Source organism: Muntiacus reevesi, chromosome 10 (genome assembly GCF_963930625.1).
Source record: "Muntiacus reevesi chromosome 10, mMunRee1.1, whole genome shotgun sequence".
Classification (NCBI taxonomy): Eukaryota; Metazoa; Chordata; class Mammalia; order Artiodactyla; family Cervidae; genus Muntiacus; species Muntiacus reevesi.
The window spans coordinates 10,053,173-10,069,125 of NC_089258.1; the positions used below are offsets into that span (position 1 = coordinate 10,053,173).

Below are 15,953 nucleotides of genomic sequence, written 5' to 3' on the forward strand. Positions count from 1 at the left end.
CACTCCTGATTTTGGAATTGTTCTGTAATTGGAAGTCAGCCTCACTGGGCGTGTGCATGTCTTAAGCTCCTCACAATGGCCCACCAGCCTAATTAAACTACAGAAACATGAGAACAACTAGGTGGGGGTGTTGCAAAATCAATGCATGTTAGTAATCTGTGTAGTTACAGCGAACTTACTCAGACCTAACTGCTTGGATGTGATGATTTTATCAATGGAAAGAAAAATAAAAGAAAAATTTCCATATTTCATGACTCTAGTCTATTCTTAGCTGTGAGACTAAGGCTTCTGTGGTGTCAGAGAATTTGTTTGTAACCACAGCTTCTGGATCGGAGAGAGAAATGCCACTTCTGACCTCTTCTCTGTTTGCAAATCAATGGAAAATAATAAGGAGAATAAGAAGCAGTGAACGTCCCTCTTTACTGAGATTAGGAAACATTCATATCTGGACTCATAATACTGTATTTGAGAAAGGACTTTCAGGTTAATGAAAACTATATCAGTGTGAAGATAGACTCAGAAAGAAGGGTGGAAACTTCAGATTCCAGGCACAGGTAAGACAGAATGCAGAATTCTTCATTTCACAGCTTTGGCTTGAAACAGGGTCAGAATGCATAGACTGACAGCAACGTTCTGTGAGCACTGGGTGATCTCAGGCGGCAGCCAAGGAAGCACAAGGACACTCCATCTTTGCCATTTCAGAAGACTGTGGGTGGGCGGAGGATGTACTATGAGGAATCAATAGTCCTCTAGCATCTATGTCTGCCAAAGAAGAGTGAAGACATCGCTGTCTACCAAAACCTTCAACTGAGCGGTTTTACTGGGAAAAGGGAAACTTCCACCTTGCCCAGAGCCACTCACAAAGTTCACAGAATATTGATAAGATTTCTGGAGGCAGCAAGCCTCAAGTGCTCACCAGCTCATTTGCCTGATCCTTACCCCCTTACTATCTATTCTCATCACATGACTCAGAAATAATATCTCCCTCCTTCAGTGCTAGTCCATTAACAATAATTTCAGAGTGTGGTACTGGAAAGAGACTGGAGTGAATAGGATGGAGAGACAGGGGTATGTGTGTAATATTGCCACTTTTTATTAAAAATGAGTATTAATTCTTGAATTTGAAGAGGGGAAAACTAACTCTCAGGAATAAAACAGAGTAGAAAAATGCAAAGAGTTATAAGAGTGAGAGCGAAAAATAATAGTCATAGTAAACAGAGGAGAACCAACATATGAATAATTGGCATCCCCCACACACTGTGCCATAGGCTTTTACGAAGGCTGACACCAGAACATAGAGAACAGAGGGAAAGGACACGTGAATACCATTTATGTTCCCACTTCATCACCACCACACACACACACACCCCACACATACAAATCAACTATTTACACATGGATTTAAAAAAATTACTCTTGTGTGTGGACAAAAATGAAAACGCAAATAAATTACTTAACGTATTCCAAAACCTTTCTCACATTCTTTCTTTTGGGTGAAGCCCCTTTAATCCAGTCATTAGGGTTTGTGTTTCCTCATGTAATGTGGTCTTTATGCCATGAAGATCATTGGTGATGAACGTTTCCCTAAAAAGCATCTTTGCATCATCCCCAGAATCTCCTTCTGAGATAGGAAACATTTTTGGAGACAGCATGTCACTTTGGGACACCAAGATGAGTAATTCTCAGTGGTGGGGAGGAGAAGAATGGGGAGGAGGAAGATGCTATAGATCTGAAGCATTCACTGCTGTTTTTCTTCTTTAAAGCTGAAACTCCATGACAGAAGTATCCATCTGTGGAAGTAGCTTATTTCTTCCCCGTCTCCTCAAAGCAGAAAATTCAGCATCTGTGCTTAGAGTTCTGTTGGAGGAGTGGCTGGACTCAGAGTACATTAGGAATCCAACTGCAGTTCAATGTTGGTGGATTCAACAAGTTGCAGCAGTTCTTCAAAGAATATAGGCTATGGTTTCCGGTTGGGATGACCTCACCAGGACCCTTGATGACAGTGCTGGAGCAAAGGAGAATAAAACAGTTAGTTGAGACTTCAAAGACAGAAATAGAAGATGAATGGAAGATGACATATGAGAAATAGCACAGGGTAGGAAGCTGACTTCTTCCCTCACAGTTAGTAATACTGTTTGCTACTCAGTCGTGTCCGACTCTGTAACCCCATGGGCTGTATGTAGCCCACTAGGCTCCTCTGTCTATGGAGTTCTGCAGGCAACAACACTGGAGTGAATTGCGATGCCCCTTTCCAGGAAATCTTTCCAACCCAGGGATCGAACCTGGGTCTGCCCCCATTGCAGGCAGATTCTTTACCATCTGAGCCACCAGGGAAGCCTAACATTCTGATTAGGGTGGGTTAAGGACAAAGTAGTTTTTACTCTTAAATCCTTTTTGGTCTGAAAGACTCCTCTTATTTCCTCCAGAGTAAACAGATAAAGGATAGAATCAATCTTTATAAAACACTTGCACATGGGGCTTCCCTGGTGGCTCAGTGGAAAGGAATCCTCCTGCCAATGCAGGAGACATAGTTTGATCCCTGGACTCGGAGAATCCTGCAAGCTGTGGACCAGCTAACCCCATACACCACAACTACTGAATCTGTGCTCTAGAGCCTGGGAGCCTCAACTACTGAAGCCCACGTGCCCTAGAGTTGATGCTCTGCAGTAAGAGAGGCCACTGAAATGAGAAGCCCATGCACTGCACCTGGAGAGCCGCCCCTGCTCACTGCAACTGGAGAAAGGCCCATGCCACAGCCAAAGTCCAATATAGCCAAAAATAAATAAATAAATAAAATTATATTAAAAAAAAAACCAAAAAACCCAAACTTGCACCTTAAGAAGGGCAGATGGAGTGGTGATACTAATTTTGAAGATAGAAACTGTACAGGATTGGGGGGCTGGCATGAGACACTGATGGCTCCTCATCCATTGAGGCTCATCATCATCATGCTGTCAGAGTAGCCTGCATTGCTCGATACTCTTGAAAGGGAGGTGGTAACTAGTAACTAGTACTAGGGTCTTAGATAAGGGTCTGGGCTCTGTAGGCAGAAAGACTCAAATTTTCTTGGCTCTTTCTATCTTACTCTTGCTTGTAGTCATTTTGCTTCAGTAAGTGACATAGTTTTTCCGAGCCCTGATTTTATCTAACGTTTAAAAAAACAATAGTGCTCAACTTACACGGTGGTTGCAAGGTTTAACTGAGCTAATTCATACAAAGTGCCTCATTCACAGCTGGGGGCATATTAAAATGTTTGAGCAGCATTGGTTAGTGTTATGGTTTCTAGTCTTCGTTGAGAAAAGTCAAGATGAAAGGTGTTTTGGGATCCCCTGGTGGTCCAGTGGTTTAGAATCCACCTACCAACATACGGGACATGGGTTCGGTTCCTAGTCCAGGAAGATTCCACATACTGTGGAGCAACTAAGCCTGTATGCCACAACTACTGAGCCTTCACTCTAGAATCTAGTGTGCCTCAACTACAGAAGCCTAGGTACCTAAAGCCCATGATCCACAGTGAGAAGTCACTGCAGTGAGAAGCCCATGCACCACAATGCCACAACAAAGAGTAGCCCCTGCTGGCTGCGCCTGGAGAAAGCCCACACTCAGCAACAAAGAACCAGTATAGTCATAAATAAATAAAACGATGAAAGGTGGTTAGAACTGCCACACAAGGTCTTATATTAAGAGTTATGAAGTTATAATAAGTGGATGGTCTTTTTTTATCATTAATGATGACTATAAAGAAGTTATCATCACAAGTACAATACCTGCTCAGTAGACCCTGGCAACAAGATATGACGTTGGTTGCATTTCTAACTAAGCTGGAGTTGAAGGCATTCTCCAAAACGTGGTGGCAGTTGATGTCTACAGGGGTGTTGGTAAGTATGCCTAGAAGTGGAACAGAGTGCCATTTATTTAGTTAATGATGTCACTGAACTCTTCTCCTATTCTTGACTCCTGCACCATGCTCCACACATTTCATGTCACAGTATGCTTAGGAGCAGCTCTGCCTCTCAGCTCTCTAGAGCAGCGTATGCTGTATATGTAGGAGGTGGACACTGTCCCCCCAAAGTTGCCATCCCGTGAGCGCAGGGAGACAGGACACAAACAACACAATACCTGCGATGCAGGCCGTCAGGAAGCAGGCGATGGTCCCCGCAATCAGCGCTCTCATCGCTCCTGCGGTGATGTCACGTTTTCTTGAAGGAGCCATGGAACCTGGGGAATGTGGAAGAAAGTATGGAAGGTTAACATTGAGGATATTGATTAAAATTCCAAATTCCCTGCCTCTGAGAGTTCTAGGGCTGGAGTCTCCAGTCAGCTGACTTTTCTTTTCCTTTTTTAAACTGAGTGGGAAAATTCAAGATTCAAGAGCTAAGTGATGAGCTCCACATCCAGAGAAGTTTCTCTGGTGTAGGAGACCTCACAGTGTGTTGAGGGCATGGCAAGGCAAACGGGTTGCAAGGAGGGGTCCAAATATCTGCAACTCATCTCTCACCATCCCCTTCTTTGCCTATGGTGGCACAGAATTAATTAATCACAGCATTTTCCCATTGAACTTCCACTGGCCCTCAGAATCCTTCTGCAGGTGGTCATTAAAAATCTATTGGAATTGGCATGCAAAGTGAAATGTATTTGTCATATTTGAGTGGAGTAATAATATCTGTTCATTTGAGCAAATTCTTCCCGATGTTAGCCAGGACGCACATAGGAAAACTACATTGCAAAGCAGGGGGAAAAACAGACCCCAAAGAATTTACCACTGTTGCAGTGTCTCTTTTTCTAACACAAATAATGATACAGAGCAACATGGAGATCAGGAGCACGTTTACACTATATCTGTTGGTGAAGAATATTCTTTTCACTTACTGAGTCCACCGATCACTATTCCCAGGGAACCAAAATTGGCAAAGCCACAGAGAGCATAAGTGGAGATTGCCTCAGAACGCATCTGGAAATAAGCATAAACACACGGATGTATACATGATGTGATCTAGTTTAGTAAATCTGATATTCTAACTGGGCTTCCAATTCTGACTTTGAAATCACTATCGAGAGATAAATGTACAGTGTATGGTGTCAAACATCCGTTGTTTTTTCCATCTGCCCTTGAATTTTGAGGAAGAAAAGGGGGCTGTGTGGGTTCAGAGACTTCATGAAGTTCTTAGATTGGGAGTCTTGTCCTCTACAAATGCTATCTTCTGCTCAATGATAACTTTTATATTGTGTCAGGCAAAGTACTAGCTGCTGATGATACAAAGTTGGTTCCAGAAAATACTCACATTACATTTATTTGACAGAGGACTTATTCAGAATGTATAAAGATATGCTATAATTCATTAAGAAGACAAGCACCCAATAAAAAAAAATAGATAAAAAGATTTCATGAAAGATATGCAAGTGGCCAAGATAAGCATACGAGAAGATGTTTGACATCAGTTGTCACAAGGAAAATGAATATTAAATGAAAGCAATAAGCTATCATTGTGAAGTCGCTCAGTTGTGTTCAACTCTTCGCGACCCTATGGACTGTAGCCTACCAGGCTCCTCCGTCCATGGAATTTTCCAGGCAAGAATACTGGAGTGGGTAAAATGGCAAAATGGCAAAAAAGATGGACAACATGAAGCGTGGGCAAGGATGTGGAGCAATTGGAATTCTTATACACTGTTCAGTTCAGTTCAGTTCAGTTCAGTTGCTCAGTCGTGTCCGACTCTTTGCGACCCCATGAATTGCAGCACGCCAGGCCTCCCTGTCCGGCACCAACTCCCGGAGTTTACTCAAACCCATGTCCATCGAGTCGGTGATGACATCCAGCCATCTCATCCTCTGTCGTCCCCTTCTCCTCCTGCCCCCAATCCCTCCCAGCATCAGGGTCTTTTCCAATGAGTCAACTCTTCGCATGAGGTGGCCAAAGTGTTGGAGTTTCAGCTTCAGCATCAGTCCTTCCAATGTTAGTGGGAATGTAAAGTGACACAGCCTGTTCATAAAATATGAACATACCTAGCAGTTTTTTTTTGTAATTGAATTAACATAACAGCCTGTATGATCACTAATACCACTCCTAGGAATGTTCCCAGGAGAAATAAAAACGTATGCCTACAAGGAGATTGTACATGAGTATTTATAGCAGCTTTATTCACAATAGCCCCAAGCTGGAAACAACTCAAATGTCCTTGAATAGCCAAATGGATAAATAAAGTGTGGCTATCCATAAAATAGGATACTATTCTGCAATAGAAAGGAAAAAGCTAACACATGCAACAACATGAATCCTGAATCCATTTATATGAAGTTCTAGAACAAGCAAAAATGATCTGTAGTGAGAGAAAGATCACTGGTTTCCTGGGACTGGGTTGGAGTGGGATGAGGTGTTGTTAACTGGCCAAGGGAAGTTTTCTAAGTGTGGTGGAAATGTTCATTATCTTGATTGTGGGCGTGGTTACAAAGGTGACAGATTTATCAAAATATAGGCCTTTCTGGGTATGTAAATTATACTTCAGTGAAAAGAAATTATCTGGGTAAAAGGGAAGTTCACAGATAGCAGAGAGGCTCCTTTCAGCTCTCCGTGGTGTGTGCTTGCCTTTCTTTTTTCCTCAGCTCTGACCAGATCGTAGGAACATTAGGTACCAGGAGAGTGAATAGTCTTTTCACAGGGAAAGATGAGAAGATGGCAGGTGGACTCTTGGAAGCATGAGCGTGACCCTCCTCCTCTGTTCCAATGGACAAGACGTGCTGCTCAGCCCAGACAATCTTCCTCAGGTTGAGGCGCTGACTGTGGGAGGCTTGGAAGATTCAGTGGGCTCAGCTGTTCACCAGAGGCACAGCCTATCTGGCAAAGGCACCCCCATGACCAAGGCAATAATCTTCTTTACCAAAATCCTGAAAAATCTATGATTTGGTTTGAAGAACAAACCAGGCTAACGCTCTATCAAAAGTAGCCGTGCCTTTTTTTTTTCTCTAACTTTTTTTTCCCCCACTAACTGAATTTTTAAAAGCTCACAATCAAGATTCAAGTGAGAATGGCAAGTTTTTTGTTGATTATAAAGCTCCTCTTCTCTTTCACAATTTCTGAGAACTCTTTTGTTGATATTCTCAATCATCATGCAGACAGGAAAAAAAAAATTTCAAGTATTTGGGCAGTCCACTGTTTGTGGAAAAGCTCATTCTTGTCCCCTGCTCAGTCTGTGGCTTTTTCATTTAGTTCAATTGGCTTCAAAAATAGGCAAGCTTGTTAAGAGACCATGGGGAAGGAGATGGCAAAAAGTGCTTAAGATTCCCTTCTCATTTCTGAGGATCTAGGGGAAGGAGGGACACAGATGTGGCCATGTAGGGTCTTATAATAAGAGGACAAGGAGGCTGGGATGATTCCACTTAGCCTTTGCTGAAGGGTTATGTGATAGAAAGAGCTGCACTATACTAGGAAATTAATAATACTTCTTTTAGTTTTCCTTGTACTGGATCAAAGATGCCACAGGAACAAGGAAAGTCATTTTAGCATTTCTTCTAATAGCTAAAAAATTGTAATAGTGTTCATCAACAAGGGACTGGTTAAAATAAGTTATGATGTGCTCATATTGTGTCACAGGCATCAAAGATATGTTACCAAGGGCAAAGAGCATTGCTGACAACAGAGAGCATGATGTGAAATGTGGAGAGGAGCTGAATGGTAGAGAAATAGGGAGGATGCCTTCCTTATCCTGTACACCTCTTGTACCTTTCGAGTTCTGTACCATGGTACGTTTTATGTGTAAACAAGCAAACATGCAAAGTATCATCTTTATTCTAAGAAAAAGAAGATGGTGAAAGTGATGGAGTGGTAAAGAGCTCATTCTGGGGGTAACATGCTACATATGCATTCCTCTTTTTTTAAAAAACAGGAGTGTATTTGATTTACACTGCTTTGTTAGTTTTTGCTGCTCAGCAAAATGATTCAGATATATAGATATATATTTATTACATACAGATATGTATTCTTTTCCATTATGGCTTATTACAGGGTATAGATTCAGTTTGCCCTTCTGTACAGTAGGACCTTATTGTTTATCTATTTTATGTATAGTAGTTTTTATCTGCCAACACCAAACCAAATTTATCGCTTCTTTTCTCTTTCTCCTTTGGTAACTGTAACTTTGTTTTCCATTTCTGTGAGTCTGTGTCTGCTTCATAAATAATTTCATTTGTGTTATATTTTAGATTTCGCTTAGATATAAGTGATACCATATGGTATTTGTCTTTCTCTTTCTGACTTACTTTACTTAATATGATAATAGCTAGGTTCATCCACGTTACTGCAAAATGACATTATTTGCTTCTTTTTTATGGCTAAGTAGTATTCTATTGTGTATATGTACCATATCTTCTTTCCATTCATCCATTGATGGACATTTAGGTTTCTTCCATGTCTTGGCTATAGTAAATAGTGTTGATATGAACATTGGGGTGCATGCATCTTTTCATATTACACTTTTCTCTGAGTATATTCCCAGGAGTGGGACTGTTGGATCATATGGTCACTCTAGTTTTAGTTTTTTGAGGAAAAGTGAAAGTGAAAGTCTCTCAGTCACGTCTGACTCTTTGTGATCCCATGGACTATACAGTCCATGGAATTCTCCAGGCCAGAATACTGGAGTGGGTAGCCTCTCCCTTCTCCAGGGGATCTTCCCAACCTAGGGATTGAACCCAGGTCTCTTGCATTGCAGGTGGATTCTTTACCAGCTAAGTCACAAGGGAAGCCCAAGACTACTGCAGTGGGTGACCTATCCCTTCTCCAGCAGATCTTCCTGACCCAGGAATCAAACTGGGGTCTCCTACATTGCGGGTGGATTCTTTACCAGCTGAGCTATCGAGGAACCTCCATACTGTTTTCCACAGTGGCTGTACCAATTTACATTCCAACCAACGGTGTAGGAGGGCTCCCTTTTCTCCATACCCTCTCCAGCATTTGTTATTTCTAGACTTTTTAATGATGGTCCTTCTGACTGGTGTGTGGTTGTGCTCATTGCAGTTTTGACTTTCATTTCTCTAATAATTAGTGATGGGCATCTTTCCATGTGTACATATGCATCTGAACACGTAGATGAAGGTCATCAGGGTGCATAATTCAATGGATAACACTGGGTTTTTGCCTTATGGGCCCAGGTTGTATGCTTTAGTCACATTGTACCTTTTCCAGGAGATGATGGGACACTCCCACCACTTGTTGGTTGGTAAACAGAAATTGTAAGAACTCGTCCCCATTTAGTTGATTGGAAATAAGACATTTGGAAAAACAAAATGCTTTCCCCTTTGTGACTCAACAATAGCAAAATCCATTGAGTTCCTATCTCCAAACATCCTCCTGTGAGTCTGCCCCTGGTTGGGCTCACTCCCAACCCAAATCAGCTCTACTGTTCTATTTCTATTCTCTTAATAACCTGTTCACAAACCTGCTTAGTACAGCCAGAACTGAGAGCTCACTTTGCTTAATAACAAAACTACTTTTTCCAGGCAACCAGCAGTAGGGGATGGAAAACATTTCACTTAATTTAGCCTATTCTTTACTTTTGGCAGGGAAGCCAGCTAGTTTGTGGCAGCATCCAAACGGTGAGGACGTTTGGCCACGCTCCATTGCGTGGTCAGTTGAAGAATGAACATTTGAGAAACAGGAGACCCGTAGAGCTATTGTTCATCTCAGATGTGTGGGTCAAAATGCCCCTGACCATAAATACAAATCCATAGTCTCCCGGAGTATGCTGTTATATTTGTGTAACATGTGGGAGTAACCTGCGTGTTTGGTGTTTGGGAGGCTGGGAGAGATGGTCAGAGGTGGGCAGTCTCAGAACCTTGAACAGCATGCTTTTCCTCCCCTTTCCCTTTAAAGCCAAATATGTGCCTAGGACATTAATTCCAAGCAGCTTGTTTTGATGAGTAATGTTGGTGGTAGGAAATGTTCACCATTTCCCTCAGAGTTTCCATGTGTGACAGTTCTGTTCTCCAGAAAAGTAGAAGCCGGAGACTCAGCTGCAAATATGGCTTAAATAACAGCCTCACCCAGATTCCCTCATCCCATTCAAGGCCAAGTAGACACGAGCATCTCCTTGCAGGCTATGGACCTGAAATCCTGACATAATTATAGGGCCTGAGCTTTTTTTCTTCCCACATTCACTTGGAGGATAGTTGTTGTGTCTCAATGCCTCTTTAATATGTCCAGGCACTAGGCGGCACTTAGGCAGTTTCTCAGAGATCAAACGGTTTCTTAAACAGGAAGAAAGAGAACTTCATGATCATTAGGTGATGAGTCCCATGAGAACAGAGGCTTTATCACTCATGTAACACTGTGGCAGCCATCCATAGCACAGCGCTCAAAGACATTCCATAAATACCTGATGTGAAAGTGAAGTGAAAGTGAAAGTCACTTAGTCATGTCTGACTTATGGGCTATATAGTCCATGGAATTCTCCAGGCCAGAATACTGGAGTGGGTAGCCATTCCCTTTTCCCAGGGGATCTTCCCAACCCAGGGATCAAACCCAGGTCTCCTGCATTGCAGGCAGGTTCTTTGCCAGCTGAGCCACCAGGAAAGTCCAAGAATATTGGAGTGGGTAGCCTATCCCTTCTTCAGCAGATCTTTCCAACCCAGAAATCGAACCGGGGTCTCCTGCATTGCAGATGGATTCTTTACCAGTTGAGCTATTTGTTTTAATCCCAGCTCATGGATTTGTAATGATAGTGGCTCCAAAGTAAATGATCACAGTGGTAAAGATTAGCTGTGTTTTCTTCTACACACAATTACATACACACATGTGCACATGCATACCCTGTGACTAACTCAACATAACCCGATTGTGAAGTCAAAGATTTGGGGCCTGTTTTCTTCTCTGATATACCCCAAATACCTGGCATGGTACCTGACACACAGAGGCACAGCAGCTATTTGATGAATGTGCGTATGTGTTGAAGTATATCGGAAGGAAATGTACTCACCGACATATATTGCTGCACACCATTCACAAATTTGGGTCCACCTGCTTGCCTTAAATGGATCAATTTTGAGAGTTGCTGATAAGCCACAAATTCATTGAAGAATGTCTTATAACCTATGAGTTTGGCGACCATAAAGCTATCTTGCCAGTCGACTCCCATCATGAAGGCAAAGGGCATGAAGATGTAGGAGCATATTACCTACAAAAAATAAAGAAGACCTCATTAGAGCAGTGATTTGCTTCCAGTTCTTGGGCCTCATGCCTGAGACCAGATTGTTCCCATCCCCTCTGTGTTCTTAGGCACAGAAACCCCTGTGCCTCCTCTAGCCTCTCTTTATCCTTTAGGCATAAAGGTTGAAACTGGTCATTTGAAGTAAGGAAGGATTTGGGGGAAGGAGTCAGAAATGAATGATTCTGTGTTGGGGGAAGGAGGAGAGAGGGGTGGGAAGTTGGGGGGTTCCTGGTCAGTCTGTACGTGATAGAAGAGTGCACTGTAGCCAGTTAGAGTATATTATAGACAGTTCATAAACCAGTTTTATTTTTAACAAAGATTGGCAGAAATGAAAAGGAGGAGGAATATGATAGAATTGTACCTCAAAACTCAGTTGTGGGTAGTCAAACATGTTTCCCAACCAGGACAGGGCTGAATTCATAAAAGACAGCAGGGCCAGGAAGGCAATCAAATTCACGGCGATGTTCGCCACCAGGGAGATGGATGAGGATGCTCCTTGTGTTGCAGCTTCTAGAAGATTCCTTGAATCACTTTATAAAAAAATAGCAATTCCAGAATTACTGAAGGATTGTCAGTGGATGGACATCATAGGTGTAGAAATGGCATAATCAGAGCTCATTCAAATGGAGAGACAAACTCTCAGACCCATGTCCTGGCTCAAATACTCACCTGAATTCCATGAAATCATGAAAGGATTTAGCTTTTAAGTGTAGGTGATGGGCATATGAGTGTCTAAGTGTTATACCACTCTTGATTTGGGGAAATAATTTATAGTAAAAATTGGGAAAGAATAAAACATTATACGTTTAAACAAATACATTTGATTAAAAGTGGCTTCCAGAGAATATTTATAAGATATTCACAATATAAGAACTAACAATTCAAGGAAGGTCTGTGTATGCATCCATCATCTCATTTAAGAAATGGAATGTCACATCAGCTTTGAGCACTCCCTCATTAATCACATCTTCCTCTCTCTAACCTCAGAGGTACTTGGCCCACTAGGATTTGCTTAAGATTCCCTTTCTTTTTAATTTTCTTTATCCCTGAATAATACATTGTGTTAGTTTACACATTTGCTAGCTTTATAAGTGAAATCCACATATTCCACATATACACTTTGGCAATTTGCTTTTCCACTCATGGTTATGATTCTCTATATACAAACAATGGATGAATCTCAGAAACATATTGGTTGATAAATTCTGTTATATAATGACAAACTTTTGAACACTCTAAATTCCTTATTTTTTTTCCCACCCCTTTCTCTTTCTTTCAAAAAGAGCAAAAAGTAAATGAACCTAAGATGGGTTAGGAATACTAATATCACATCTCATCGTCCCTATTATATAAGAAACTTCTGGAAATGGTGATCCTATGCTTTTCCAACAGTCTTGAATCATAGCCCAATGAAGCCTATGTGTGGGTTCAGTTGCTCAGTTGTGTCTGACTCTTTGTGACCCTGTGGACTGCAGCCCGCCAGGCTCCTCTGTCCATGGGATTTTCCCAGCAAGAATACTGGGGTGGGTTGCCATTTCCTTCTCCAGGGGATCTTCCTGACCCAGGGATCAAACCCATGTCTCCTGTGTCTCCTGCATTGTAGGTGGATTCTTTACCGCTGAGCTACCAAGGGAGGCACAATGAACTCTATCTAGCATAGTTAAAATTAACTATCTATTCACCTGAACCTAATATAAGATCACAAACCAACTATACTTCAATCTAAAAAAAGTTAATTAAATGAAATACCTACACTGAACAGCAAGGAAATGTATTGACATTTAGGTACTGGTAGTTAGAAGAGATTTCCTTGAGTGTTGAAAGAAGATATTTTGGATGAAATCTACATCATTATGGGAAATTAAATTCACTTTAATTCACTGTGTTCTCTGATAATAAAATTTTTGCTGCACTTTGAATTTGGACTGGAGCAAAACTCTCCTCCTCCACCCCCAGCCTCCTACTTGGTTAGTAATTAACTATTATCTAGGTGAACTTGTCCCACTTACCCATTTTCCATTTTCATGGCATTCTTGAGGTTTATTTTAGGTGTTTCTGTCTCAGGCCAAAAAAGTTTAGAAATAGCCAATGCCGCAGGTGCAGACATAACTGAAGCAGTTAACAAGTGAGAGGATGAAACCTGTGATTTCAAGAGAAAGAGCAGTTTAAGGTTTAGCTTTTTTGTTGTGTTTAGAATGAATGATCCAAATGCCTTACAAGGGAGAAGACGGGCAGGCATTGTTTCTGTGCCAGAAATCATTGTTTCTTTAGAGGCTTGGGAAAGCTCAATTAGTCATATCCTGGGCATCAACTTGAGAGAAGGGAGGACATGGCATCAATTGACCACATCCTCTTGGAGAAGCACAAACCAAAATTTGACCATTTCAGAAAAGAATTAATCCTGTGTTGTAGGAACTTTCAAAGAAGATAACTCTACCTCTCTGTTGTTCTTTCAAATGTTCAAATAGCCCCCAAAGCTGTTTCATTATGTCATCAATTCAGGTGAAGGGTATCTGGGGTGCAGGCATGGATACACCCCTCTCCATCTTCCTTTGTGCTTCTACAGAATATCTGTTTATTCAGAGTCCCTTTAATCTGAAGTTGTTTTTGCTTTCCTCACTGCAGTTCTGCTTGAACTCTTTCCTTTTCCCTCCCACAACCTCACCTTGTTTCTGGATTCTCTTCCCTGTGTTTCCAGAATTACAGAATCTGCTCCTCCCTCCCCACTCCCATTCCACCCAGCACAGTTTTGTAGGCAGGATTCTTACAGCAATCCATCTGGGGAATGAGCCAAACCCCTGTTCCTGAGATCTCCGCCCTTTTCGTCTTTCCTCTTCCCACTGATTGGCTCTGTAAGATTTGGATGAAGTCCTGGATCGAAACTTGCCTATCTTATAATAATTCCTCATCACCTGGACCACGCAACTGCTGTGTTATTCCATTTCTCCACTGGAGGCTGTAAGCTCTGTGCTCGAGGCATGTGCACCAGTTACCATAACATTCTTCAGCCCCATCCCATAGACCAACTGCTCTCAAACTGGGCTACACAATGAAATCTGAGGACCGAGAAATAATATTGATGCCTGGGTCTCATCCCAAGAGATTCTGGATGAATTACTCTGGGGTATGGGCCTGGGCATTAGGGCTTTTAAGAGCTCCCAGGCGATTCGAATGTGAAGTAGCTTTTGAGAATCTCTGCTATAAGCCAGGAGTCAGAAAAAGCTTTTTGTAAAGGGTAAATAGTTTTTGATTTTGGGGCCACAGCTACTCAACTCTGTATCATAAAAGCTGCTTAGATAAGGAACAGGAATAGCTGGCTTCCAATTAAACTGTACTTATTAAAAAAACAACAAAGTGATCTAAATTTGCCCCTGGGCCACAGTTTGCTAATCCGTGACCTAGATGGCCTTTAACTAGTGTCTGTAATAATTCAATTTTTTTTTTACATATTTAAATTTTCACCCGAAGTAACCTCATAATATGAGGTTATGATTGAAATATCAGATTTCATTCTGGTATGGTTGGATATAGTTCATGGTTAGGTGGCTGGGATATGAAGGTGAAACGCCAAAGCTCTTTGGGGTCATTCTATTCAAATGCCAAAAGAACTGTGACCATCTATACAGCAAAAAGGGATACTCTTTTTGCCTCCTTATTTGGCAGCAGTAGTAAAGGAAAGAACTGAAATAATAGCAAAGAAAGAAAAAGATTGAATTTGTCCATAAGTTAAGCCCGAAACATTCTTACCCCAAAAGAGATGTATGCACCTAAGACACTTCCAGCAATGGTAGAGAACCCAGCGGTCATGATCGCGTGGAGTTCAGACTTGGTGATATATGGTAAATACGGCCGGACCAGCAGAGGAGACTCGGTCTGGAAATACAAAGTGACCAGATTAAACCTTCCCTGAGGAGGAGAGGCTACTACTCAAAATTCCATTCTCTGCAGCAGTATTTCTAAGAGTGGACTTCAGACCAGTTCCATCCGCTTGACCCAGGAACTTGTTAGACCCACAAGTTCTCAGAATTACTAAATGGAAAAATCTAGGGCTGGGTCCAGCAGCAGTGTTTGAACAAACTTGCTGGTGGTTCTGATGAGTGTTCACGTTTAAAAACCTATACCATAAAAAAAAAAAAGAAAACCACAAAACCGACCCCCCCCCCTCAAAACCCTATACCATCAATGTCTGGGTCTTTTGGACTCTAGGGCAGTGTATATACAGAGTCATGTATGAAGTTTGCAAGGCCAGTTTATGTAAGGCTCCTGCCTACCTTGGGTTGGACTCTGATTACTTGGTACTCTTTTCTAAGGTTGGACAACCATGGGCCAAGTAACTCTATCCAGTGGCCTGGCCTTGGGAACTATGATTCCCAAACCTCTGTGACTTCCCATCTCCCAGCTTCATCTCAACATACCCTAACCTCTTTGTTGATACCATAGGGAAACAAAGACACAAGTATTAAAAATTACCAGCAATAACAAGGACAGGTGCCCATGGGCTCTTCCCTAATTGAAAATCAGAGAATCACCCCTACTTGCATGGAAAGGCATCGATTAGAGTACAGTTGTAAAGGCTTGAGTTCCATTAAGGAGGGCAGGTGGCCTACGGTGTGGGACTCTCCATAAATAATAGCCGTACTTTTAGCATATTAAGTACATACCAAGTATCAAATTGAGCACCACAGGAGCATGTGTGCAATTTTACAATTTTCCCCTCATTATTTCTAATTGTTCTATAAGACTGAGTGTGTTGAGCTTCA

The 15,953-nt window shown here is 41.8% G+C and overlaps 1 protein-coding gene across 1 annotated transcript in view; it reads right to left on the reverse strand.

The window, feature by feature from the left end:
• Positions 1-1,386: 1,386 nt before the first annotated feature.
• The window catches only part of SLC28A3 (solute carrier family 28 member 3), a 62,616-nt gene continuing 48,049 nt past the window's right edge, over positions 1,387-15,953 (reverse strand). Inside the window, exons 13-20 of the mRNA XM_065947552.1 lie at positions 14,941-15,066; positions 13,203-13,333; positions 11,555-11,723; positions 10,963-11,160; positions 4,870-4,951; positions 4,120-4,218; positions 3,768-3,888; positions 1,387-2,005 (exon numbers count right to left, since the gene is read on the reverse strand). Coding sequence (XP_065803624.1) covers positions 1,879-2,005; positions 3,768-3,888; positions 4,120-4,218; positions 4,870-4,951; positions 10,963-11,160; positions 11,555-11,723; positions 13,203-13,333; positions 14,941-15,066 — 1,053 coding nt within the window. The 3' untranslated portion in view covers positions 1,387-1,878. The remainder of the gene's footprint in view (positions 2,006-3,767; positions 3,889-4,119; positions 4,219-4,869; positions 4,952-10,962; positions 11,161-11,554; positions 11,724-13,202; positions 13,334-14,940; positions 15,067-15,953) is intronic.